Genomic DNA, 24,431 nt, shown 5'->3' on the forward strand with positions numbered 1-24,431 from the left:
AATCTTTTAACTTTATGCATCAAGCAAAAATTTAATTATATGCAACATTCTCTGACTGGAAGAAATTTGTTAAACTTATTTTCTGCACATTCCAGCACATAAAATATTTTTTTGTGTGTGTGTGTTTACACTCACTCTTTCAAATAGATGCAAGTAAAACACAGCAGAAAATAAATGACATCAAAGACTAGCAGTCCTGTTGCTCTATTTTCACCTGTAAAGCAGGAATAGGGTAGGCGGAGGTTTACCCTGGTGCAGGTGTGCCGCAGCGGTCAGTGGAAGAATCCGCGAGTTTCTCTGTGAATTTCCCATTACGTCATAGCGCACTCAGTGCTTGCTTGGAAGTTTAGGGGTTTTTTTCGGTGTAAAAAGAAGTTTTCTTCCCACGCACAACGGACACTAATGTTTTTGTCACTTTTTATGGAATCAAACTCCAAATAAGGTCAGTACTTCCACGCTTTAAACACTGCACGCTCATACTCTCTCCCGCACTCGATATATGATGCACTGTTGATCTGCACACAGCTGTTGTCACGAACGTCGCACTCGCTTACGTCACTGTCATGAGACATTCTTGCAAAAAAATTACGGTTTTAGTAATGCAGCGTTCCTACGGGAAAGTAACAGTAATCTAATTACCGTTTTTGCAATAGTAATCCCTTACTTTACTCGTTACCTGAAAAAAGTAATCAGATTACAGTAACACGTTACAAGTAACATCTCTGCTAGGGAGAACCCTTTATTTGCATTGTGGAAGGAATTTACATCAATGCCTGCTTCCAAAACATATGAAAAAGAAATTACATGAAACAACTAAAATGCATATTTATACTATCACAAGGGCAACAGCCTGAAGTTATCCTGAATTGTGAGGTTACCGATTAACCAAAATATGGGAAGGAAAAAATAACTCCTTAGTGACCTGGCACATGAATCCAAAGTATGTAAGTTTCTTCCAACTTCACTTGTGTTTAAGGTACAGTAGCTCATTTTTAGGATATTTAATAGAAATAAAGAATGCTGTACTCGTATACATATATATATATATATATATATATATATAAACAAAAAACACCCAGCACGCCCCTGCGGGTGGTTTATCCTTCGAGCTCGGGTCCTCTACCAGAGGCCTGGGAGCTTGAGGGTCCTGCGCAGTATCTTAGCTGTTCCCAGGACTGCGCTCTTCTGGACGGAGATCTCCGATGTTATTCCCGGGATCTGCTGGAGCCACTCGCCTAGCTTGGGAGTCACCGCACCTAGTGCTCCGATTACCACGGGGACCACCGTTACCTTCACCCTCCACATCCTCTCGAGCTCTTCTCTGAGCCCTTGGTATTTCTCCAGCTTCTCGTGTTCCTTCTTCCTGATATTGCTGTCATTCGGAACCGCTACATCGATCACTACAGCCGTCTTCTTCTGTTTGTCTACCACCACTATGTCCGGTTGGTTAGCCACCACCATTTATATATATATATATATATATATATATATATATATATATATATATATATATATATATATATATATATATATATATATATATATATATATATATATATATATATATATATATACCAATACCAATCATATATATATATGATTGGTATTTAATTATGTCTTCCCAGAAAATTCTCTTGAAATTTGAGTTATTTGTGGGATGTTGTGCACAAGCATACTCCAAAGCTATAATGAGATTCTGGTGTATATTATTATATTTGGTGTTTTGTTTTTGTTTTTTATAATTTTTATTAATAAAAGACATCAAGAGGTCATAAACAGAGGGAGAACACACCATGGCACATTTTTAAACAAGGAAGATTTATTCATCAAAGTGATTTATTAATCAAACAGACATAACATGAAAACACTTGAACAGAGAGAGGGGCATCATTGGTCAAAATCCATTCATCTCCCTGGGCGTCTCCTCCACCATAGACAGATAGCCACCAATACAAAAAGCCAAACAGTAACCAATTTAACCTGAGCAGAAAAACTAGAACGCTGTCAAGATGGAGTAGAAAAGGTCTCCAGAAATTGTACTACATAATTGAAATTGAAATTTGTTCAGGGTTTATAGAAAAAGCCAATATGTCAACACAACTTACTGGCAATATGTCCAATTATCAGCAGGGAAAGCAGTATTGGAGAGACATGGTGTGATGAAGAATCACTGAGGCTTATTGTCTTGTCACCATACTTTATCTAGAAAATACAAAAAGCATTTCACAGGGTGAAGTCTCACCAGAGCAGCAGAACTATTCTCAAGGAAATATCACAATTTGAACATAACTGTTTAAAAAATGATGTTTTAATAGATGTTTTTGGACTTGATACAAGTTTAAAGATTCTACTCAAAACTTTTGCTATTCTCACCACAGACTCATTTGATCAGTCTTGTTTTGTTTTATGTTGATTGTGTATTGAAGTTCAATATCACGTATCTATAGAATTATTTTAGAAAACGGTCATTTAAAATGATATCAGAAATATATTTTGTGTACTTTGTATGGTAACACGATTGCTATAATGTTGGACCTACTGTCACAACAAATGTATCTCTATGAAAGTGTTGCCTATAGCTTAAAAGAAAGATTTACCTTTAACTTTTGGAATCGTGTGTTGGGTAGCCCTTTAATCTCACAGCTGAAGGAGTCAGTCTCTTTACTGGTTTCTTTGGCCACCAGGATACAGCCGTATTCCTGTGTGTCTTGAACGCCCCACACTGATAACTCGTCTTTTGACATCTCCAGTTTGTCTGACTTTTTCTAAAATAACAGAAACAAAGTTTGACCTTTAATGAACTCCTGTTTGTACATGCGATAAAAAAAAAAAAAAGCAAAAGTAACAATGTTACCTTTAAGGTGATGCGGACATTGTTTCCTGTCCTTATGGCTGTGAAGCTGGTAAACTCAGGCTCTGGATGGTAGGTGATGTTTAAAGAGCAGGCTAAAGTTTCATTGGCTGCTTTTAGAAACACAGTGCTGCTAGAAATCATCAAAGTGCTTTCAGCTTCAGGTGTGTCATAGCTGAGACTCTGCAAGGAGTTTAAATACATTCTGTGTTATAAAGTCAATGTCTGGATGAGATGCTTAAGTGATGTTATTTTTTAAATATAGTTGAGCACTAATTCTTTAGCACAGGAGCTACCATGACCTGAAAAGCACACACACACACACGCACACACACACACACACACACACACACACACACAGACCTAAATTCAACAGAACGTTCAAAACTTCCTTTTAACAGGGAGAAAATTCTAGCAGAACCAAGCTCAGGGAGGGGCAGCCATCTGACATGTTGGTCTGGTTGGGGGTGAGAGAAGGAAGACAGGACACAGACACACTGTGGAAGAGGGCATGAGACTAATAATAACTAATGATTAAATGCAGAGTGGTTTATAAACATATATAGAGTGAAAATGCAAACACTCACAGTGAATCATGGGAATCCCCCAGCAGCCTGTGCCTATTACAGCATAACTAAAGAAGGATTTGGGGTCACCTCATCCAGCCCTAACTATACAGGGAGTGCAGAATTATTAGGCAAATGAGTATTTTGTCCACATCATCCTCTTCATGCATGTTGTCTTACTCCAAGCTGTATAGGCTCGAAAGCCTACTACCAATTAAGCATATTAGGTGATGTGCATCTCTGTAATGAGAAGGGGTGTGGTCTAATGACATCAACACCCTATATCAGGTGTGCATAATTATTAGGCAACGTCCTTTCCTTTGGCAAAATGGGTCAAAAGAAGGACTTGACAGGCTCAGAATAGTCAAAAATGGTGAGATATCTTACAGAGGGATGCAGCAGTCTCAAAATTGCAAAGCTTCTGAAGCGTGATCATCGAACAATCAAGCGTTTCATTCAAAATAGTCAACAGGGTCGCAAGAAGCGTGTGGAAAAACCAAGGCGCAAAATAACTGCCCATGAACTGAGAAAAGTCAAGCGTGCAGCTGCCAAGATGCCACTTGCCACCAGTTTGGCCATATTTCAGAGCTGCAACATCACTGGAGTGCCCAAAAGCACAAGGTGTGCAATACTCAGAGACATGGCCAAGGTAAGAAAGGCTGAAAGACGCCCACCACTGAACAAGACACACAAGCTGAAACGTCAAGACTGGGCCAAGAAATATCTCAAGACTGGTTTTTCTAAGGTTTTATGGACTGATGAAATGAGAGTGAGTCTTGATGGGCCAGATGGATGGGCCTGTGGCTGGATTGGTAAAGGGCAGAGAGCTCCAGTCCGACTCAGACGCCAGCAAGGTGGAGGTGGAGTACTGGTTTGGGCTGGTATCATCAAAGATGAGCTTGTGGGGCCTTTTCGGGTTGAGGATGGAGTCAAGCTCAACTCCCAGTCCTACTGCCAGTTTCTGGAAGACACCTTCTTCAAGCAGTGGTACAGGAAGAAGTCTGCATCCTTCAAGAAAAACATGATGTTCATGCAGGACAATGCTCCATCACACGCGTCCAAGTACTCCACAGCATGGCTGGCAAGAAAGGGTATAAAAGAAGAAAAACTAATGACATGGCCACCTTGTTCACCTGATCTGAACCCCATTGAGAACCTGTGGTCCATCATCAAATGTGAGATTTACAAGGAGGGAAAACAGTACACCTCTCTGAACAGTGTCTGGGAGGCTGTGGTTGCTGCTGCACGCAATGTTGATGGTGAACAGATCAAAACACTGACAGAATCCATGGATGGCAGGCTTTTGAGTGTCCTTGCAAAGAAAGGTGGCTATATTGGTCGCTGATTTGTTTTTGTTTTGTTTTTGAATGTCAGAAATGTATATTTGTGAATGTGGAGATGTTATATTGGTTTCACTGGTAAAAATAAATAATTGAAATGGGTATATATTTGTTTTTTGAGTTGCCTAATAATTATGCACAGTAATAGTCACCTGCACACACAGATATCCCCCTAAAATAGCTAAAACTAAAAACAAACTAAAAACTACTTCCAAAAACATTCAGCTTTGATATTAATGAGTTTTTTGGGTTCATTGAGAACATGGTTGTTGTTCTATAATAAAATTATTCCTCAAAAATACAACTTGCCTAATAATTCTGCACTCCCTGTAAGCTTCATCAAAAAGGAAAGATTTAAGCCTAATCTTAAAAGTAGAGAGGGTGTCTGTCTCCTGAATCCAAACTTCGAGCTGGTTCTACAGAGAAGGAGCTGAAAGCTGAAGGCTCTGCTTCCCATTCTACTTTTAAATACCCAATGAATCAATAGTCTGAGCGCAAAGTGCTCTATTGGGGGTGATATGATACGATGCTGTCTTTAAGATAAGATGGGGTCTAATTATTTCCATTAAAAAATCTGTGGGATGAGCAGAAGATGCCTGTGCACATGCTCTCACATTTTACACATTTGGTGCAAGTAAGAATAGGCAGGTCAGATATGCCATGCTGAGAGACCCAATCCTCTGATTAATCAAAAGGCACTTCCACAAAGTATTGGGCTAACTAAGTTTGTGCACACGTATGCAACCAACTAATTGGATGTTTTATTATTATTTTTAAATATATTTAAAAATATATAATTTTTAAAAACATAGTTGGTTAGTTGGTTTTGAAATTATATTGTACAGGTTAGAGTTAAAGATGAGAACAGTTTTGAAATTATTTGATCTCATTTTTTAAGTTGACTAAAACCCGGGTGTGCACACGTTTCATACACATGCACAATGAATAGAAAACCTGGTAGTGGAGCAGATTAATTTGTCTTCTCAAACACTGAAGCTTGCTTTAATGTTAGTTCATTGTTTATTTGTTTGTTCATTTAACATGAGCGCTTTTGTAATCATCGTTCACTAGTGTTCATCCTATTACCTTTTAAAATGATGAACAAACGTTTGTTTGAACGGCATTTAAGAACACATCTAGTCTGAATGTGTTCTGCTTTCATGTTGAAATCAGCCAACATTTTGAACATTTTAAAATTTGAAAGTTTGAACCATGACATCTTTACCTCTGTAAATCAACCAGAGAAAGACATATTATGTAAAATGATATATTTGATGTGTAACAACAATCCCATTTACACTGTGTGTGTCTGCAGACCTGATAGCTGCTGTCGATGGGAAGCTTGACGTCGTGCTTGGCGTGGCTGTGTACGACCCCTTCAACAAGGTCCAGGTGAGACCCCATGAGTGTGAGCTTCCTCTTCCCACTACCAAACACAGAGCAGCATTTATGCAGAGCAGAGATTATGAAAGACTCTTGATCACAGAGAATAATTCTTATAATGACACCTCAATGTAATGGTAAAACTGTACTGCAGTGGCTCCCATTGCAGGTTTAAGAGATTTCTATACACTAGAGTATAATGAGTCATCATCTGAGGATGACCTAGTTGTGTTCTGATGCAGACCAAAGTGTCTGATGGACTAAAACAACAAATTTAGCTTTGTAGCTATAAAGGCCAAAGCATGAAAGGATCACCGTGGGGTTCTTTAAGAGTTTACTTGAGAATAAAAATGATGCTGCATCACTTCTTAATGGAAGAAAGATCTACAGCATTATAGCAGAAAACCAGCAGAGCTCAATAAAGGTGTAACAATAAGCTTATTGCTTGATGGAGCAGAAAAATATCCATGTCTCTATTCTTTCCCACTAACATGTTATATTTGTAATAAATAAATAAGACTAAAGTAGTTTTAGATTTGGATCATTAACACCACCTTTACTATCGGCCTTTATTGCCTCAGGAAGACTCCCTGTTAAAATGAACTGCAGATGATTATTATTTTGATTTATCAGGTTTTTTTTATTGCACTTCTCAGAAGATAATTTCTTAGAGACAGTGCTCTCCATATGTCACATTAAATGTGTTGCAGATATTGTATGGTTGTTAATTTGGTTCTATTTGATTTGATTTGTCTAAAAACTAAACTGAATTTAGTCAGAGGTGACCACCTCCTCAAAATCAGTTATCAGCACTAGTTCCTTTTAGTCATCCAGTTTAAAAGCTTCAGTTTAAACTCTTTCTGTGACATTAGCTGCTGGAAGTTCTGGATCCACCATCAGCAGCTGTCGCTAACGCTTTGTGCAAAACTAATCTTACCTCATCCAGCTGCTGCTTGGAGTAACGTTGCCACAGGATGGCGATGAGCGGTAAGTGATGTTAGCCTCACCATGGCAACTACCATCTGGGAGGAGAACGCAGACGCTGGCCACACCTTTAAGTTCTGTGGTGGGAATGTGGAACGTCAGACTGATACCAGTGTTGCCCCAAACAGGAGACCTGGGCAAAGACACACACTCAATGACATCACCACGATATGCAGAAAACCTGAAAACAGACAAAACTTGTTGTTTTATTTTTACTAATTTCTTCTTTTGCACCTTAATTTTGAATCCTTGTATTGTTTCTTTATTTAATATTTTATTGTTGTTTTGTGTGAAGGGTGACTCTTATTGTACATATTCTGGATTTGTTAGTATTTTATGAAACACACTGTTAACTATTTTAGAATTGACCTGTCAAAGTTAACCCTCTCAGGCTCAAATTAAACTTTTTGTTGCTAATGCACAACCAAGTCCTGCAGTGGTACTTCTGAGTAAAAAAAACTCATAAAATATGTATGTGGGGTAATCAGGTTGTTAGTTTTTAACTGTTGCAAATCGGCAACACCTGCTTTGAGAGGGTTAAATTATAGAATATGTAGGTTTGTAATATGGGTGGTGTTCCCCTGTATTAAAATCTGCTCTTTAATTTGTCATTTCCCAGCATCGTCTTAGTTATGTGTACAGTGGCTCACTCTTTTGGAGTACAGTCAGCGTGTGTCTGGATCCTCACTCGTTTCACATCACCAAGGTTACGACCTAATAACACTGCATGGTTTGTCCCATAGAAAGACACCACACTGGGAGTGATGGAGGAGATCTCTGGGATCTGACAGTGAAACAAACAAAAAAAACAGATAATTTAATTTCTTTCTGCTGACATTATACTGGATGTGGATTAGGTGTCAGAGGAACAATGAGGATCAGACTCACGGAGAAGTTCTTCCCAGACTCCAACTCTTGGCAAACTCTGTCCTGCAGGAGGGGATTCAGCACTTAGCATGTGCGTAGCACTGTAATCTATCAGAACTGATCTAGGACCTGTTGTGGCTAACATTATCTTAGTTCAAAAAGAGGAAAACTGCTAATAAAAGCATTTTTATTTTTTATAAACTAAACATGGAAATCATTGTATTGATGAAGCAATAAATACTTGAAAATGTCATCCTCAAAATAAGTTAATCAGTAGGAAATTTGCTCAGTAATTGTGTTTTTCTTAGCATGTCTGGCCTTTACTAAAAATGTTGTTTTCTACCATTAAGCCCACGTTTCTTGCTGAATGTTAAAAAGTGATGAATTTAAAATAATGTAGCACACAGACTGATAAATCCATAAAATCAGTCACTAGTACACCAGTCTCTCCTTGGTTAGCCCAGGAACAGCTGTTTTTGTTCCATCCACAACCAGCTTTGATACACTGCCGACACCTGAGCAGAAAACAGAGGAGTGAGATGAGCACAAAAAAGCACCATAGGGAAAAAAGGAGTGCATGAATGAGAGAAGGACAAAGCTGTTTTGTTTTTCCTACTCATAACCACCTGGACCTCCGAACACACACGCTGACCCCACCTGCCTGCTCTCCACCCACTTCCTGAGGAAAACTGCGTGTCGCCTCAGTCAATCCAATCTGCACTGAAGCAGTTCTTATTCCTCAGCCACAGTCGCTAAAGTTCTTTATGGTTCATTTATGTCTTAACTGACAGGATGTCTTATTTTGTTAAATATCTCTCTTCCTCATTTCCTCTGCTGCCACAGCTGGTAGGAGGGACCAAGATGCCGAGGAAAGGATTCAAGAAGAGGAATCAACTACGTGTACTTTTGGGAATGAAAAGAGACTGCCATACTTTTCATGCAGAAACAGAAACACCCAGTCCGCGTCATCCTGAATGAATAACAGGAAGAGAGCAGATGTTCAGCCAAGAAGTTCTACTGAACAAAGCTCAGCTGAACTGAGGACGCTGTATGAGTTTACTGCCGAGAACATTTAATAATGAAAATATGTTTTCAAGTACGCTCCGGGCCATGAGCAAGCTCATGGCTTTGCTGAAATAAACCAGTATAAAGACTTCCCACAACAAGACCACTCGTCTCTGGTCCATCCTGTCCGTACAGTTTCATTCAATTGTTCAACTTTTCCAGCTTTCATCAGTAAGGTTTCGTTCTCTTTGATTTCTAACTGCGACTTGATTGTCTGATCTTTCTGTTAATCACATCAGGACCACTTTAGTCTGTCCACAGTCTGAGTCGTTGAATCATTTCTAGTATTAATGGTCTTACAACATGAAACTTGGTGGTCCACTCATGTTAGAGCAGTCGTTTAACCTCAGTTGTTCTGACAGCTGTGATGTCCCAAGTCTGAATTTTATTGTGACATGCAGACCTGTACATTAAAAAAAACAAAAAAACTTAAGTGTCAAAGTCTCTACTATTAGTAGTATATATGTTTGAGCTGTACCACTATAATAATAAACAGTTAGAATATTTCATCTGTCAGAGTAGCTCTGTCATTAATATTTCTGATTTAATTTTCTTATTTTGGCAAATACTACAAATCAATAAATAACTTTTGTTGTGAAGCATTTTATTCCTGGAATTATTTCTGAAAAGTCACTGACCATCAGCAGGAAGCGTACGATCAGACAGGATGCAGGTGCATTGTGGGAAATGTGGAGGAGGGTTATTTGAAGCACAAATCGAGCCGGACCTTCCAACGAACTGACAGGCAAAGTTAGACGGCCCTTCCTGGCCCACAGTCAAGTGTGTGTGGATTTTTAGTAAAATCTGAAAATGAAGAACATAAGTGAGAAACACCTGAAAGCCACAAATGATCACAGTCCCAAGTGTGTTTGTAAGCTGTACCTGCCCGTTTGTGTCCTTTTCAACTTTGTGGGAAATCATTTTGTGCTGGGACTCATCAGGAATGGACAGCCAGTCTGAATCTGTGCAGTCATCTTCAAATGTGCAGCTAGGAGAAGAAGGAGAAATGATCACCAAGTTCAGAATAGTTTGGAGACATCAGCTGCATGTTCTTTCTCTCACCTGCTTTTAGAGCCACACCAACCACAGTATGGATCCTGTGCAGACCAACACTCCTGCACATTTGTGTACGTGCTGCACTTTGACACAGGAACTCGCTTCACCTAGAACAACAAACACTTTAAAATGCAGCACAGGTACATGTGACGTTAAGATAATCAGTAAATAATATAAGTACCTGGTTTGTAAATGGCACATACAGATGCTTACGACCCACTGGATCCAGATGTAATTTGGGAAACACTTTGCGGTCATCACTGGTCCTGTAGAGCACCGTGGGACAGGCAGCGTGATAGTTCTTGTCCACAGACAGCTGACAACAAGAAGGAGAGACTGTACTATTGTTTCTGTACTCAGTGGGGGGGTTTGTATTGTTTGGTTGTTTATGTCAAATCAGAAGCAGTGTGAGTGATTAATCTAGTTACAACCTTGCTTTGAAAAAAATGGGACTCTAGGAAGAATGTAAAAAATAAATAAAGCTGATAATCATATAATTAAGATCACAAGTGTTAATGTTAGAATTTACACTAAAAACAAAACTATACAGCTTTTACACTTTTCTTCCCCCCGTTAACCATCATCCAGTAAATCTTTGTTTCTGTCCAAATATTTATTTTTAGGCATCTTTGAGATGTTTTCAGCCAGGTCTAATCTGGTCTTCCTGTGCCCGAGTGTAAACAATGGTTTCCGTATATACATTCCTGAAGGTGTCTCTTTAACTCAAAGTTTGATAAAGGATGACAAAACTACTTCTCCAAGGGTTTTCTTGGGATTCCATGATGCTCTGTAGCTGTAAACTAATGAAACACTGCTGCAAACATCCACATCGGTTGTCTTCTGTACTTGTTCAGACTCGTTGGATGTTCTTGATCTGGAATGTTGATTTGGCTTCTCCTACAGGCTCTGCCATCTGTCTGCTTTCTTTTGCTTGTTCAGCCTTGTTTACTTGCACTGACACTTCTTTGGGCCTAATACGTTGACTTCCAGCGAAATGTTGTGACATAACGAAATTAGGCCTCAACTGACTGTGAAAATGGCAGCCTGTGTATAAAAATGGCTGTAATTCCTAAACAGTTAATGCATTAAATTTGTTTAGTTAACAGTTTCTCAATAGACACCCTACTGCTACTAGATGGCCTCTGAAATACTGAACATTAGCTTTATTTCTTTCTGTTAATAATAACTGATATATGATAATTTATACAAACCTTAATGAGCTGTCCGTCTCCTGTCCCAATATAGAAAACCATCCAGCCTCTCTGCCTCACTGCCAGCACTGAGGTCATGTAGCTCTGCCTGAAAATCACTGCCTTCGGTTTGAGGATCTTTGGCTGAGAAACAGAAAAACATCAGAAATAACTGACCTGAAGAACTGAACATCAGAAGTACTGAAAGTCCTGAAGCCTCACTGAAGCATGTCTGTTGCTGCATTGTCACCAAAGTCAGTTGAATTTCTTGATTTTGTCATTTTAGTTTGAAATATGAGGTTCAGACATGAAGTGTGGCCATTAGGACATCCCACAGTTGGCTTAATAGTTAAACTGGTTCATAGATAACATTTTTTTTTGTTATAGTATGTGTGGAGAAACAAATATATGGATTATTTTATCACCAATTGTACAAAAGTCTTAAACTGCTCTCTCATCTTTCTTCAGTCTATGATGCTCAAACATGACAAGATTTTTCCAGCAGCTGAAATGATATTACAAAATTAACTCTATTAAGACGCACAAAAGAACAAAACTTTCTTTTTGTTGTAGTTAAAATGTATATTTTAGTTATTTTATTCTTTTTTAAAGGGACATTTATCCAGAGGATACTGGAGCCATTAAATTAAGAACCATTAAATCAGAGTTTGAAAAGCTCTCACCGTCACTTCTGATGGCACAGAGGTGTAGAAGTCTGGATCTCTGTCGGCATCACTGCTGTAATCAGGGCTGATGTCAAACACCATTAGCTGAGTGTTGGTGTCTCCTCCATCCACACTGAACACGCCGCTCCAAAGCTCCCCCGGGATGACCGAGGAGGCCACGAGTCTGCTGCTTTGACTGTCAGAGACACTGAGAGTCGCGCCCCGCAGAGACTTGAGTGTATCAGTTTTGCTCTTTTCGCCTTCAAGCCAAATGAGACGGACTCTGTTTGTTTGAGCTGAGAGCGCGTTGGAGAACAGATAGATGGTTGAATTGATCTGAAACCCGTCAACAAACTCCACATCACCTTTACTTTTGATCCCAGGTGTGCCTGAAGCTCCATCAGTTAGAGAAAATATACCTCCACCCTGTTTGTTATCTGTATCTTGCAGGTTGACAGTCTGCCGATTAATACCACACTTATTGTTTTCGGGCTTTTCTGTGTTTTGTTGGATCGCGGTCAGAATGTAAGTGTCAGCCTGAGTTTTCTTCTTCACATCCACCAGAAAGCTGACTGACCTGCTGCTGCGCTTCAGAGGTCCCACCTGGATGTGTTCTCTGTGCAGAAGCTTGGAGATGTTCTTCAGGTCCAGAATCTCGCAGTGGCCGCAGTCATCGTCAGTCACACCGCAGCTGATCAGCGAGTCATTCTTTGTGAAAGGCAACAACACGTTGATGCTGAAAGTTGCGTTCCCCTCAGCTGTGTCAGAAACCCGGTGAAACTGCACATCATCCTGCTGGTTTCCGGTCTTTATTATTCCCCTCTGGGTCAGACTGTTGATCAAAGTCAAGTCGTGGCTCAGCTGGTACAGCCTCTCCTCTGTGGCGATGTAAAGCATGTTGGGGGTCACGGCGAATTGGCGGATGTCTCCATCAAAGGTGAAGCCTTCATCCTCCTTCCGGCACAGACCCAGTTCTCCAGAGAGAACAGAAAGCAGAGCGAGCAGCAGGATCATCTTATAATAACGATAATTCTACCTGGGACATGCTCACACAGCGATGCTCTGCGTGGCTCTCTGCTCTCTGTGTCTCTAAAGTTGTGTGTGAAGCGCAGCGCGAGCAGCGCGCGCAGCTGAAAAGAGAACCGCTGGAAGGAGGAGGGCTGGAGCGTGCCAAGCGAAAGTGAAAATATTTGAACATTTTCACTCAGCAGCTTCCGTCTCATTTTCACCCCGTACCTCTGTACAGGTCAATGTTACAAAAAAAAAAAAAGCCGGATATAGTGCGTCCCTAAGCAAAATCATCGCAATTACAGCCCTCAGCTGTATTCTTTAAACCTTCCATAAATGTTAGTGTAAAGTCAGATTTGGCTTAAATCAATGGAAAGATATGACCTCAGAAATGATTCTGAAACAAAAGCCATTCACACCAGGTTCCCCCAATCTTATAAACAGTACATTTGCATAAGATTGGGGAAACCTGCAGTCAGCTGAGACTGAAGATGTCACTTGGATGAGTGACGAAACGTTTCTCCCACAAAACGCTACGTCCAAATGAACAGAATCAACTTTTGGAGATTTACTTTCCTGGATGATTGAGAAAGCATCATGACATCTTAAAAGGTGCTGTATAAATAAAATTTTACCTTTACTTTACTACTGTATGGAAGAAGGACAAAGAAAAGTCACTGTGCTTGACCCTGAAACCAGAACCACAGGTTATTCATTCTAAACAAAGACCTAAAGACAAATTAATGAAGTGCTATCATGTTTTTTTTTTAAAACAATACCCCAAAATAAATATGCATAGTTAAGTTCAGCTTTGACTTAGAATTATCAGAATGACATTGCTCATGTTATCCAAAATGACTTCACTTCTTGTTGGGCCAGCAGGATCTAATGACTGACCATCCTTCAAGAAATATCTCTAACTGATGCAGAGTCACTTTAATAAATGCATTTCATACTTCCATCCATCTCACCAATGCCAGATCCCTCGGTAAACAAACCAGATGAGCTGCAATCAGAGATTTACTACAACTGCTTTTTCTGTGAGTGTTGTTTGTAGCTGAATCCTTCGTCCAAACATCCCCAATGCATCAGTCGAGGTACCGGGCCAGACATTACACTGCCATGACGGCAACAAAGACTCTAAGGGAAGGGGCCTAGAGCTCTGTGCTCATGTGCTTCAGGGTTGGTGCCATAACAGTAGAATTATAGACAGTCACTGCTCACCAGTCTTAGAGGCCAATGTGGAGGGCGTCCATATTGTTCCTGAGGACTTTAATCAGGTATGTTTGAAATCTGTACTCCCCAAATTCTACCAACATGGTAGTGTCCTACCAGAGGAAACAGGTCACTGGACCATTTGTACAGTAACATCAAGTATAGGCAAATTTGACGTTATCTGTTGCCCAGTTGGGCATCTCTCACCTCTCTCTGCTCCCCATTCTTCCTCCTCAGGAACCACACACTGTAAAATGTAATTCTAGATGTTTGTTATTGTAACATATTATTCTATATCAGTTTGATGATAGATGACTGAAGTTGTTGTTATAACATAGAATTACAAGTTAAAAATGTCCCAATTACATAAAAAAAAAGCTAACTTGAAAACTCATGTCCAGCTAAATCAGCAACTTATGTGAACTTGACAATGTGGGGAAGTTGAGCACAGCAGGATTCAAAACTGTCCCACGTGATTGCTATCAACAATATAATGGTGGACTCTGCAGATGCTTATCTCATGCAAGTCAGTAGTTTTTCCTTTGTTTTGCAATTGAGCAGAGTCAAACCAATGTTTCTGAAATATTCATATTATGAAATGTTTCAGAAGCAGGCAGCACTCATTTTCAGAGAAATTGGTTCTGTGGAATTTGTTGCAATTGTAATTGAAGACAAATACAAGAGTTTGATGTCTTAGTTGTTGTAAACTGATCTTTACTGTCACTTATCAAAGGTTTTGTACTATTTTAATATTCCAAGTTTTATGCGAACAGGTGTGACTGAGCACAATGAAGTTTAAAAATATTGCAAATGTAAAGAATAACTTTTCTAAAATGGCAAGTGTCCCGTTGATACATTACATTAATGCAGACTTTATGTTGTTACTTTTAACACAGCAGTTTTTATCTCATCCTGTTGAAAGTCTGATAAGCTCATGCCATGGTGAGGGTTCGGTTGACCAGCTGTCCGCAATTCACAAGAATCACTACTGCTCCTAAAGTATTGGTCAGAATTTAATCAAACTTGTGCAAAATAATCACCCAATCTGTCTTCACCCAAACTGGGCTCAAGACCCAGTTCAAATTTATTGCTTCACAGGGAGCAACCTATGAGTTTTGATGGATTGTGAGCCTGATGAGCTACGTCACAGATTTTTCTGTTTCTCAGATGACTAAGATGGCACAATAAATGGTGAATGTTGGGTGCTCATGAGTAATTGTCTTGTCATGTTCTTGAAACAAACGTTCTGCCTGCAATGATCAGATACACTTTAATGGAATCTGTGGGGTTTTATTTTTTTCTGTAAACAGAAGAAAATTTATTTAAACCTGAGATAAACCTAACAGGTAGTTTTGCTGAAATGGACGAAATTGGAAAGCTAAAAAAAAAATACTTAAGATGTTCAATACACATTTTCTTTACATCCAGTCAATCAACCCTGATAATTAAAATGAAACTGATTTATGAGTTCACACAGCTACCTTAAAGAGCTCAGTTAATTAATAAACTTAAATCAACTTAGCTAACAAATAATTTTAGTTAAGCTAAAATAGATTCCTAAGTTAAAAGAACTACTAAAGTATTTGAATTAACTAAAAAACCCAAGTCAACTGAACTATGACAAGAGTTTAAACAATAGATTATTTTAATTTAGCTGAAAGGGTTTTCCCAATTTTTCCCAACTTTAATGACAATTAAAGGAGTTGAACTGACTAACAAATCGCAGTCAACTAAACTAAGACAAAAGTTTAGACAACATGTGATTTTTCATCAACATAACATTTAGTTGTGTTACAAGAACAAACTCTATTTCTTGACTTAACTTAAAATTTTAAGGCAGCCCTTTACATCATATTTTTAAGTTGAAACAACAAGTTATATTTTACAGTGCACCCTTTTCTTGTACTTTTTAGTTTTTCTTCTTTATTTTGTATAATTTTAAAAACCTTTTTATGTTTGGAATTACATACATCTATTGGCATGCATTTAAATTACGACATTATTATGTTCTTGTTTTTGCCTTGTTACTCTTCTATTACCGCTTTATTACCGAGCTGTAGTAGAAAGTGCTACCTCCAGTCAACAGTCAAAACTATTAAGTAGCTTATAAGATAAAACTACATCTATGTTAAACAATTCAGAAATTGCTCGCAGATGCAACAAAAGCCAAATTTTGAAAGAAATCCTAATATACCAGGGTTGTCCAACTCCAGGCCTCAAGGGCCTGTGTCATGCAGGTTTTAGATGTGTCCTTGATCCAACACAGCGGATTTAAATGGCTAAATTACCTCCTCAACATGTCTTGAAGTTCTCCAGAGGCCTGGTAATGAACTAATCATTTGATTCAGGTGTGTTGACCCAGGGTGACATATAAAACCTGCAGGACGCTGGCCCTTGCGGCCTGGATCTCCCCACCCCTGTAATACATATTTTGAGACAAAGAGGGAACTTTTTCTTAGTCACCACCAGTCATACAGAAAATTCCCTGCTGACTTGGCCTCAGGATGTCTAGAGGAAAGAATCAAGCGCACCCAAAGGCAATGAGCTCATCAGTGGTCATGTGCGCAAGCTGAGGGAGAGAGACTGAAGGAGCAGCAGCAGAGCATCACAGTTGTAACACGGTTTTGTGTGATGACGTGTGTGTTAATGAACCTACATCCAAGCTCATATTCGCATATACTGTATCTTCTACAACTATAAGTACATGTATGGCTGCACCACATTTGGATTACACATGGGAAGCTCTGATGTAACCAATTCTTCTGTGGAGCTTAATTAAAGACAGTGAACTCAACTCCTGGTAGTCTTTCTGCCCGAAGACTTAGGCCAGACTTGTATATCCAGCACTTCTAGTATTATAGGTTATAGTATTGAATATGCTATACATAATCTACTAGCCTGGTTATAGAATATAACCAGTCAGCAGCCAGAGCTTATTCATTTCACTTGTGAATGTCTTCTGCCAAACTAAGATAACCACCAACACTGAAAGACAAAGAGCAGTATATAAACACAGCAGAAAACTAAAACATCATCAGTAAAGTTGAGTAGAAAACATGAACTACACATCTGCTGCATTTAATTTTCTGAAAATAGCTGTTTGAAATGTAAGATTAATTTAAAACAACATTTTATTTGTTTCAGGTTTAGGGCACAAAATAAAAAGCAGACAGAATCAAATCACTTACCAACAATAACACAAGGCATCAGCAGGAAACGCCGTATTTGAAGGACCTTGTGTAAAGAAGACTGCGGCCCAAGTCTTATTGTCCTGCCACCATACTTTATCTAGAAAGAGGTTAAATGAATGTCATAGAGGCAGGTCTCACATTTACACCAGGACTTTGACTAAGTCACTCCAAAGTCTTCATTTTGGGGTGTCTGTAGCTCAGGTGGTAGAGCAGGTCACCTACCTACTCACCGGAAGGTTGGTTGTTCGATACCTTACTCCACGCTGCATGCCAAATATCCTTGGTCAAGATACAAACCCCATATTGGTCTCTGATGCAGCCATCGGACTGTGAATGTTAGATAGAAGGTGCTTAGAGCCTAGAAAAAGTGCTTGGGTGAATGAGGCAAGTTGTGTAAAGCGCTCAGAGTAGAAAGGCACTAATATAAAAACCAGTCCATTTACCATTTTGTTTTTCTTAAGTCATTCAGAGGTGGACTTGCTTGTGTGTTTTGGATCATTGGCATGCTACAGAACCGTGCTTCAGCTTGAGGTCATGAACAGATAGCCGGACATTCTCCTTCAGGAGATTTTGGTAGAAAGCAGAATTTATGGTTCCATTTACCACAGCAAGTCTTCCAGGTCCTGAGGAAAACAGACCCCGACCATCACACTACCACCACCCCATTATACAGTTTGTATGATGCTCCTTTTCTGTAATGCTGTGTTACTTTTACGCCAGATGAAACGGGACTCAAACCTTTCTAAGAGGTAAACCTTTGTCAGTCAACAGAGCATTTTCTCAAAAGTCTTGGTGATCAGGAAGATGTTTTCTGGCAAAACTGGCATGAGCCATCATGTTCCTTTTGCTCAGCAGTGGTTTTTGCCATGCACACCATTTTTGCCCAGTTTCTTTCTTTTCGTGGAGTTATGAACTCTGACCTTAACTGAGACATGGGAAGTCTGCATGCAGGTTTGGGTATATTTAGAAACTGCATTTTGTGTTTGCTTGTATTATCTAATATTTAAAATTTTGTTTATGTTTATGTTAAGCCTTAATTATAAAAGAGTCCCTTCTCCAACCTGTTCTGTTTTTAAGTTGTTAAATTTAAACATTATTTTGTGCTGATATTGCACGTCTTTTTTCAGAACCAAAGAGTTTTTGAAATCTGCATAAAATTGCATTTTAAATTACTTTTGGAATATTACTTGAAATACTTTATTTGTTTTTTTTAAAGTTCATCTAAAAGTTTAAACTAAAAGATCAGAATTGCTGAACTGCAAATTATTTTGGGTGCAGTGCGTTTTTTGCATACAGGTGTAACAGAATAGCTTTAGTGTTTTGTTTCTATTTACATTTTCAAACAATAAAGGGATATCTTATGCCAGTTAAGGAAAACTGGACTTGAGAGTACAAGTAGATCTGAATCTAATTCAGATCTACTTGTACTTTCTTATCCTCTAATTCTTCTTCTTCAATCAGTAAGAAACTTGTACAGATGATCAAGATCATTTTCTGCAAGAAGTAATTCACACCAACACTAGATGGCGCACTCGAGCCATTAAAGATTCAAGATTCTTTATTTGTCAAATGCAAAACGCAGTGAAATGTATCCTGACTCGCTCTTCGACTGTGCAAAAGGGGAGAGAAGAGCATTATATACATTAACGAATATATACAAGGGGGACATTGTGTGCAGCAAGTAGGTGAATTATGTACATTAAATGAATTAAATAAACAAATTAAATAAAATCCACTAAATGCATCATGTTGCCACGTGTCTTTTACGTATAAAATCAGTAATTACGATCATTATAGCTGTGAACGTATGTTGGACATTTTTTAAGGAATAAAATAATATATAAATAAATAATTATATTATTTACAAACATTTGCATTCATAGACCAGGGTAAAACCTTTATTATATCACAATTCACTGTGTGAGCTGTTGAGTAAGTAAAGCATCAATAGGAGAGGAGACAAGGCTTAAATCCTCCAAGTATTAAAAACTTTCATACTTGGATGGAAACATAATATTTAAAATGATGTTTATCCAGTTACCTTTGAGTTCCATGAGTCAAAAGGGAAAAGAGAGAAGTCTGACAACAAAGCCACATATATTGACAATTACGTATGTGTGGCTGGAAAGCTCTAATGAGTGACTGGATCTCAGTTAATCTAATGAACATTCATTGTTTAGCGTTTGGTTTTGGAGAAATCCCTACCTGCCATCAAACCCAGACTACAGGTACTGCCAGACAAGTTCTTTATGTGTAATGTGTGAACTGGATTTTCTCTCTGCTGAAAGACTTTTTGATCACTATGACTTAAAAATTAATTTTATTGAATAATTATTTAAATGAGGATTTAAATGGAAACAGTTTGTACATACAAATGAGATAAAAAGGTGAAAAAATTTAGATGGAGCTCAAAATGTAACTTTCTCAGTTTATGTGGGACAAGCCACAGATTTCCACAGCCACAGTTACTGTATGTTCTGTCTTTTTATGTAGTATAATCTGTGACTCTAAATGTTTGTCCAAGTATTAAAGTTAATAGTGTTAACGGTTGTTCTGGTGCTACTGGCTCTTCTCTGAATCCCCAAAGATTGCAGCTCAAAGGCTTCCCCAAATTTACACTGATGTCTTTTGATTAATGGCTGGATGTCATGTTGGCTTCCTCCCACACTCCAAATGCATGTTGGGTTAATTGGCAGCCGTGTAAATGTGAACAAGAATGTTTGTGTCTCTACGTTAGCCCCGACCTTTCCAGGGTCCACCTAAGCTTCGGTCCCTTTGTGTGCCTGAAATAGATACGCTATTACAAAAATGGATGGAAAAATAAATAAATAAAATACAATATTTTACATTTAAAAAATGCCCCTCAATTTAGTTCATCATCCTTGCACGACTCCAGTATCATGTTTATGACCTTTGATGAACTGGGTCATATTTCTTCCTTCAAAACAATTGAGCTAGCCTTTCACATGACAGCTAGATTATCCTCAGTTTTTAAAGGGGACACTTGCTGATATAAATATTTTTTATTATTTATTTTTTTTAGCTAATAACTCTTTCTTTATGTATGTCAAACTGTGTTATCTTTGGGGTTTTTTTGTGTTGATTCAGCTAAAGAAACAAAAAGTAATCCCTCCCTCTGTGCTCTTTCATAATAGCTCTGAGGGAGGGATTTGAGAAAAAACTATATATTTGCCCAACATTTTCAAGACAGTGGGGGTGATAGATTCTGCCTCTAACTTTCTGTGCAGTCTGCAACACAAGAACAGCAGCAGCAACCATGAAGTTTCATGCTTTTGTTTTCATGCTGCTCTTCCTCTGCACGTACCTGAGTCTGGCACAAGGTAAGTGAAACAGAATTGTCTGGTTTCAAATCACTACTTTAACATTTCCACTTAAAAATGTATTTTTAAGAGAATTCACAAAAGTTTAACCATGCAGCTCTTCATGGTATCTCAAAAGCATTTTCTGGACAAAGCAAATTACTGAAAATATGCACCTGAGTGTCTCTTTTTATGACCTGTTCTGGTTTAACCACAGCTCCTGAAGCCACATCTCTTTGAAACTGTGAGGACAATTTTTCAGTGAATGAGATTCTGTTCAAAGCCATTTATCACAACTCTTTAAATGCACATGATCACTTGAATGTGGCAATCTGCAGAATTTTAAAAAGGACATAAGGACAGCTGTCACATGTACAGAGGACTTAAATAATAAATGAAGTTCTAAAAAAATTCTTAAACAATTGAATAATAAAAGAAAAGTAAAGTTGGACTAAAACAAAATCATTTTTATTAAGTACTGTATGTTTATGTCTAAAATAATTGTTTCTTTGATGCAGCTGCAACATTCAAGGGAGGGACACAGACATTAATCATGAACCAGTAATGTGGGTATGATTTTGAAATGAGTACTACTTATCTGATTAAATACTATTGATACCTTTATACTGTAGTATTGCTACTTTGATTAAAGTAAAGATTCCTAAAGGATCCAAATACTTTTCATGTAAAACCAGCCCTTTCATGTTCAAGTGCTTTCACTTTTTTTCAGTGCATGCTGTGAAATTATTTGCAGCTGCTGCCAAGTGCAACAGGTCTACAGACATCATATTTTCTCAGCATTTGTGCAAGCTGGCTTTGTTCAGAGGAATTCTCAATCAGCAGCATCAGTTCAGGCAGAGATGTTGAGGTTAAGGTAAAGTCAGCTAAAAACAACAATAAAACTAAGGAGAGGGGTGAGCGGTGAATTTGCTGAAATAGATCCTGAAAAAGATCCCCAAGTAAGGGGATGTGGGAATCTTCCTGGGCTGCTCTGGCAGACGTTCAGATCTGTTCAAATCATCAAAACGGTCAAATTCCAGTGGGCTGGTTTATTTGATCATAATTCTCTTTAACTTTCTCTCCAGGCTCGTATGCCAACTGCTGCCTCGGCTACGTTCATGAGATAAAAAAGAAGAGAAACCTTGTCAGTTACACTATGCAGGAAACAGATGGGGACTGCAACATCAGAGCTGTTTTGTGAGTATCAACTGTGAAGTCCTTCACTTTTGGCACATTTTGTCAAATTCCATCATAATGACTTGGCACAGACCGAGGAAGTGACTGATCCCCATTTATCCACAGATTTTTAATAATGATACTCATATGTGTAGGTTTAAGTGGAAGAAGAGGGAACAACCCGTGTGTGCCAATCCAAATGATCACTGGGTGCAGAAGGAGATGAGGAGGCTGGATTTAATGCGTAAGAAGTTACACAACATGCTCTTAAAATGGCATACACTTTCACAGGTTATGCACATGAATCATCATAACTCCTGCCTCTTTACAGATGGCTAAGCGAGAAAAGGAAGATCAGAGAGGACAGCGGACGCTTCAACGAACTGTCAGACATCATATATCATCCTTTGGTCATGTGCACAGTTCACCAATACAGAAAAATACTGTATCCTAATCCTTTTAAAGGCTGAACCATAAATAACTGTCAGAAAATTCTAATTATTTTTTGACACCCATGTATATATCAGATAAGATACATTTGGCATTAAGACGTTAATGTTAGAACGGTTGTGGGGAAAATGAATGTATATAAAACATATATGATATTGTACTATTCAGCTTTGAATCGTGAGTGAATACAAAGTGCATCTCTGAGAGAAACATACACTTTATTTTTTCATTATATACAACAGGTTTGCTAATTTTTGTATCAGCACTATAATTGTACTTTGTGTTTTTCTATTGCCAATAAAAAGCAAAACCATACAAAACCTCTGTTGTCCTACAAAAGTTTGTAATTAATCAGAAAAGCCTGGATCTGTTTTAAATATCTGATCCCTGTTCTGGTGTTTTCTAGAAGGCCCAGATGAGGTAAAGCAACCAGCCTTTGATTCAGTAATCTCTGATATATTCTTTTGGCAGCGATTTGAGCTGTTAATTGTCTATGTGCTACAACTGCAAAATACATTAAACAAGGTATTTGTTCTACTGTACACTTAATCCAACACTCAGAGTTGAGATAAAAGTGAATGCGTTGCCTTAACCAATCAATCCAGTCGGGATTAAAGGACAGATTCAACATATTTCACATCTGTCTTAAAGCAACAGTCACATGCACACATTAAAACTGGTTCTGTTAGCTGTCAGTGCTCCATTGTAAGTGTGTTTCCAACATTAGTCATGTCTCCATATTACTCACAGTACTCCCACGAAAATGTATTTATTACATTTTATATTACATTCCTACATACTTGGTACATTTTCCACATAATGCGGCATATGTATTTCAGAAACTTTTGACCTGTTGGGATTTTCCACACGATACAGAAAGTGAAAAACAGAAAATATCTGTTGATGTCAGAGGTCAGAGGAGAATGGCCAGACTTCTCCAAGCTCATGAAAGCAACTGTAGCTCATATAAACACTCACTACAACCAACTTGTGCAGAAAAGGCTTTCTACATGCACCAAATATGGAACTTTAAAGCAGATGAGCAACAGCAGCAAAAAACCACACTGTGTGCAGCTGGGTGTCCTGTCAGCTAAGAACAGAAAACTGAGGCTACAGTTCACACAGTCTCACCAAAATTGGAGAGTAGTAGACTGGGTAAACATTGTCTGGTCAATTTCTGCTGCAAAATTCAAAAGTAGGGTCAGAATTTGGGATAAAAAAAAATGACAGCATGGATCCATGCTTCCTGATGGTGGTGGGGATGCAATGGTATATCAGAATCAGAATCAGAATACTTTATTGATCCCTGGGGGAAATTATTTTTTGTTACAGTGCTCCATTTTAAACCAACATTAAGACAAGACAGACAATACGCTAACTAAGAATAGTACAATAGGGCAGCGGTCTCCAACCCCCGGAGTCGTTTGGCACTGGGCTGCAAGAGTTGATGTTCTGGTGTGAAATTTATGGTTTTCTGGGTTTTTATTGGTTTTTACCGTTATTTTATTTTTTATTATTTTTATCGTTAACTCGTTTTCCCTGAGTCTTTTCCTGTCTGTTATGAATAAATCTTCTTTTTTTGGTACCAGTACTGGTTTTATTTTGTTGTATTTATCCACAACACCTTTAAAACATTGTTATAATATATTGGCATAAACCGTTCCGTGGCGCAAAAAAGGTTGGGGACTGCTGGTGTAGGGGATATCTCAGATTATACCAAATTGGTTTCCAGAACAATGGTCTCCACAGTCATCAGATTCCAGTCCAACAGAGCACCTTGAGGATTTACTGAAACAAAAGATTCACATCATGGATGTGCAACCCACAACTCTCCACCAACTGTGCAATAACAGAATGTCTGAGGATTGTTTCCAGCACCTTGTTGAGTCTGTGCCATGGCCAAATGTGTGCCAAATGAGCACTGCACCTGGCCAGGTGAATCTGGAAGTTCGGATGTTCATCCCTCACACATCACAATGCCACTCATTTATTAGAACATGACTAATGTACCGTGAAAAGCCCTCAGACGTCAGCAACAACTACAGGGTATACTGGTAGTCTAAGGGCAAAGACATGGCCCATCAAAACAGCATGTCCCTGATTG

General features: G+C 38.6%; 2 protein-coding genes across 3 annotated transcripts; one reads left to right on the forward strand and one right to left on the reverse strand.

Annotated features, from left to right (window-relative positions):
* Positions 1 to 1,799: 1,799 nt before the first annotated feature.
* Positions 1,800 to 13,417, reverse strand: LOC113009620 (plexin-C1-like). 2 transcript variants are annotated; one of them, XM_026148045.2, is made up of 15 exons: positions 11,986 to 13,417; positions 11,324 to 11,446; positions 10,294 to 10,428; positions 10,119 to 10,219; positions 9,939 to 10,044; positions 9,695 to 9,860; positions 9,357 to 9,459; positions 8,431 to 8,506; positions 8,013 to 8,054; positions 7,775 to 7,908; positions 7,078 to 7,257; positions 6,075 to 6,183; positions 2,855 to 3,034; positions 2,598 to 2,765; positions 1,800 to 2,202 (listed from the first exon to the last, which is right to left on the reverse strand). In XM_026148045.2, the coding sequence occupies exons 1-15, from the start codon at positions 12,979 to 12,981 to the stop codon at positions 2,092 to 2,094; spliced, it is 2,730 nt and encodes a 909-aa protein (XP_026003830.2). In that variant the 5' UTR covers positions 12,982 to 13,417; the 3' UTR covers positions 1,800 to 2,091. The 2 variants fall into 2 exon arrangements, with proteins under 2 accessions (XP_026003830.2, XP_080147531.1); XM_080291405.1 differs by having other exon boundaries at positions 8,401 to 8,506; positions 11,986 to 13,114.
* A 7,146-nt stretch (positions 13,418 to 20,563) lies between these two features.
* LOC113009813 (C-C motif chemokine 25-like) lies at positions 20,564 to 22,647 on the forward strand. Its single transcript, XM_026148385.2, has 4 exons — positions 20,564 to 20,722; positions 21,787 to 21,898; positions 22,033 to 22,121; positions 22,209 to 22,647. Exons 1-4 carry the CDS (start codon positions 20,659 to 20,661, stop codon positions 22,214 to 22,216), a joined length of 273 nt encoding a protein of 90 aa, XP_026004170.2. The 5' UTR covers positions 20,564 to 20,658; the 3' UTR covers positions 22,217 to 22,647.
* The last annotated feature ends 1,784 nt before the right edge of the window (positions 22,648 to 24,431 follow it).

This window comes from Astatotilapia calliptera, chromosome 17 (assembly GCF_964374335.1).
Source record: "Astatotilapia calliptera chromosome 17, fAstCal68.1, whole genome shotgun sequence".
In the NCBI taxonomy this organism is placed as follows: domain Eukaryota; kingdom Metazoa; phylum Chordata; class Actinopteri; order Cichliformes; family Cichlidae; genus Astatotilapia; species Astatotilapia calliptera.

What these genes read in the sequence shown, in the direction of transcription:
- LOC113009620 (XM_080291405.1), bottom strand. Translation starts at nt 12,981, where the DNA reads ATGATCCTGCTGCTCGCTCTGCTTTCTGTTCTCTCTGGAGAACTGGGT. An exon ending in TCGTACGCTTCCTGCTGATG is followed by an intron (nt 9,460 to 9,694) that starts GTCAGTGACTTT and finishes TTTAATGTACAG; the next exon opens with GTCTGCATGTCACAATAAAA. An exon ending in CCATCGACAGCAGCTATCAG is followed by an intron (nt 3,035 to 6,074) that starts GTCTGCAGACAC and finishes AACTCCTTGCAG; the next exon opens with AGTCTCAGCTATGACACACC.
- LOC113009813 (XM_026148385.2), top strand. Translation starts at nt 20,659, where the DNA reads ATGAAGTTTCATGCTTTTGTTTTCATGCTGCTCTTCCTCTGCACGTAC. An exon ending in GTACCTGAGTCTGGCACAAG is followed by an intron (nt 20,723 to 21,786) that starts GTAAGTGAAACA and finishes CTTTCTCTCCAG; the next exon opens with GCTCGTATGCCAACTGCTGC. An exon ending in TGCAACATCAGAGCTGTTTT is followed by an intron (nt 21,899 to 22,032) that starts GTGAGTATCAAC and finishes TCATATGTGTAG; the next exon opens with GTTTAAGTGGAAGAAGAGGG.